This window comes from Seriola lalandi, unplaced genomic scaffold (genome assembly GCF_002814215.2).
Source record: "Seriola lalandi dorsalis isolate HSWRI2012SDOR001 ecotype SW California unplaced genomic scaffold, Sedor1 jcf7180002054561, whole genome shotgun sequence".
Classification (NCBI taxonomy): Eukaryota; Metazoa; Chordata; class Actinopteri; order Carangiformes; family Carangidae; genus Seriola; species Seriola lalandi.
The window spans coordinates 1,186,477-1,187,947 of record NW_019525114.1 but is presented as its reverse complement, the minus strand read 5'-3'; the positions used below and the strand labels follow the sequence as shown (position 1 = coordinate 1,187,947).

At 35.2% G+C, this 1,471-nt stretch overlaps 1 protein-coding gene and 1 pseudogene across 2 annotated transcripts in view; one reads left to right on the top strand and one right to left on the bottom strand.

The window, feature by feature from the left end:
- Positions 1-1,383, top strand: part of LOC111662367 (uncharacterized) — a 3,189-nt pseudogene extending 1,806 nt beyond the window's left edge. Inside the window, exon 4 of the transcript XR_002761316.2 lies at positions 64-1,383. The product of XR_002761316.2 is annotated as an uncharacterized LOC111662367 (transcript). The remainder of the gene's footprint in view (positions 1-63) is intronic.
- The window catches only part of LOC111662312 (uncharacterized), an 8,724-nt gene continuing 8,171 nt past the window's right edge, over positions 919-1,471 (bottom strand). Inside the window, 3 exon segments of the mRNA XM_087176601.1 lie at positions 919-1,056; positions 1,182-1,247; positions 1,392-1,466. Of these exon segments, the coding sequence (XP_087032727.1) occupies positions 919-1,056; positions 1,182-1,247; positions 1,392-1,466 (279 nt within the window).

Genomic DNA, 1,471 nt, shown 5'->3' with positions numbered 1-1,471 from the left:
ATGACACAGGTAAGGAGCCACCCATTCATCATACAATCAATACAATCTATTTTGCTAATTATTAGCAGTTAAAAATACCTATCTAATTTTCAACAGATGCATTCGTGGCAGATGATGATACCCTCATAATTTCTGGAGGACTTTATGATGGCCATCCGATCTACGATAATGTACCTACAGCCCCAGAAGACCAATCTCAATTTCGCCTTGAATTCCTTCACTGAGGAGAGACAGTTAACTACAGTTTGAGATGTCACCTTTAATACATAACAGACATGGACATGGACATTTTTCCTCATCCACCAATTCATACAATTTCAAGACTGAAATTTCACATTGAAATTTAAGCTTTTTATGAGAGGCTAATGGCTGAGAGGAAGAGAAAATGATGATGGGAAGAACATTCAAAAAGGAGCAAAACTGATCGATTTGAACATTACTTTTACTGATTTCACTGTCAACACTAGGACAGATAAATATATATATATATACTAAGAGAGTAATACATAACAACTACTCTTTCCCAACACCAACAATATGAACTTGTTCAAAATAGAGATTTAATGTGTATATCAGTTAAGATAAATTATTTCATAGAATAGAATTTAATGCAAAGTACTTAACATGGAGGGTAACTTCACTCAAAATCTATCTCCAAATCTCAAGCAAACTTGCTTAAAAGCTAGAACATGAACACCTAAATCTGCATGTCACAAACAATACTGTTTAACTGATCCATAACAATATTTTCTCTGCATGCTAAGAAATATATTTGCCTGTTACTATTATTATTATATTTAATCCCTAACAAAACCATCTATGTATGTTAAGATATCGAGTTTACTTGAGTATGAACTCCTAAACCCTAAACCTGTGTAATATTGCTAATACGGTTTATCTGACCTGTAACAGCACTACTTATGCAAAGATCTTCTCATTGTTTTTCTTCTTTTTCTTGTCACCGCCTGTCACTGCGGTCCAACCAGCATCTCTCATCCTTTTCATTGCAGCTAGCTTCAACAAGCTCCCTGGTGATTTAGTGACAGGGCTCTGGATCTGAAAATAAGTTGATGTTGTATAAATAAAAACTATCAGGCTTATTTCATCTTTGTCTGTGCATAAAATGCATAAAGATTTAGAAAATATCTAAATGGCATTACACCACTATGGAAGTGTGTTACCTTTTTGATGGTGTTGAGTTTACAGTGTGGAGCAGAAAAATTGAGCGTGGGTGCATTTTCAAAGGTCTGTCAGGAAGACAAATAGAAAGCCAAATCAGCTCTTCTGTCAATCTTGCACAAAAATCACATTAAATTCATAAAATCAACAGGCTGGTATGATACTGTATACTTCTGACAAATAAACTCTGAACCAATAAAAAAACTTCTCACCAATAGATCATTTTGATCAGAGCTGTCAGACCTGGGGTCAAACTCAATGGCGCTCTTCCCCCAGCGTGCTGCTTTTTCAG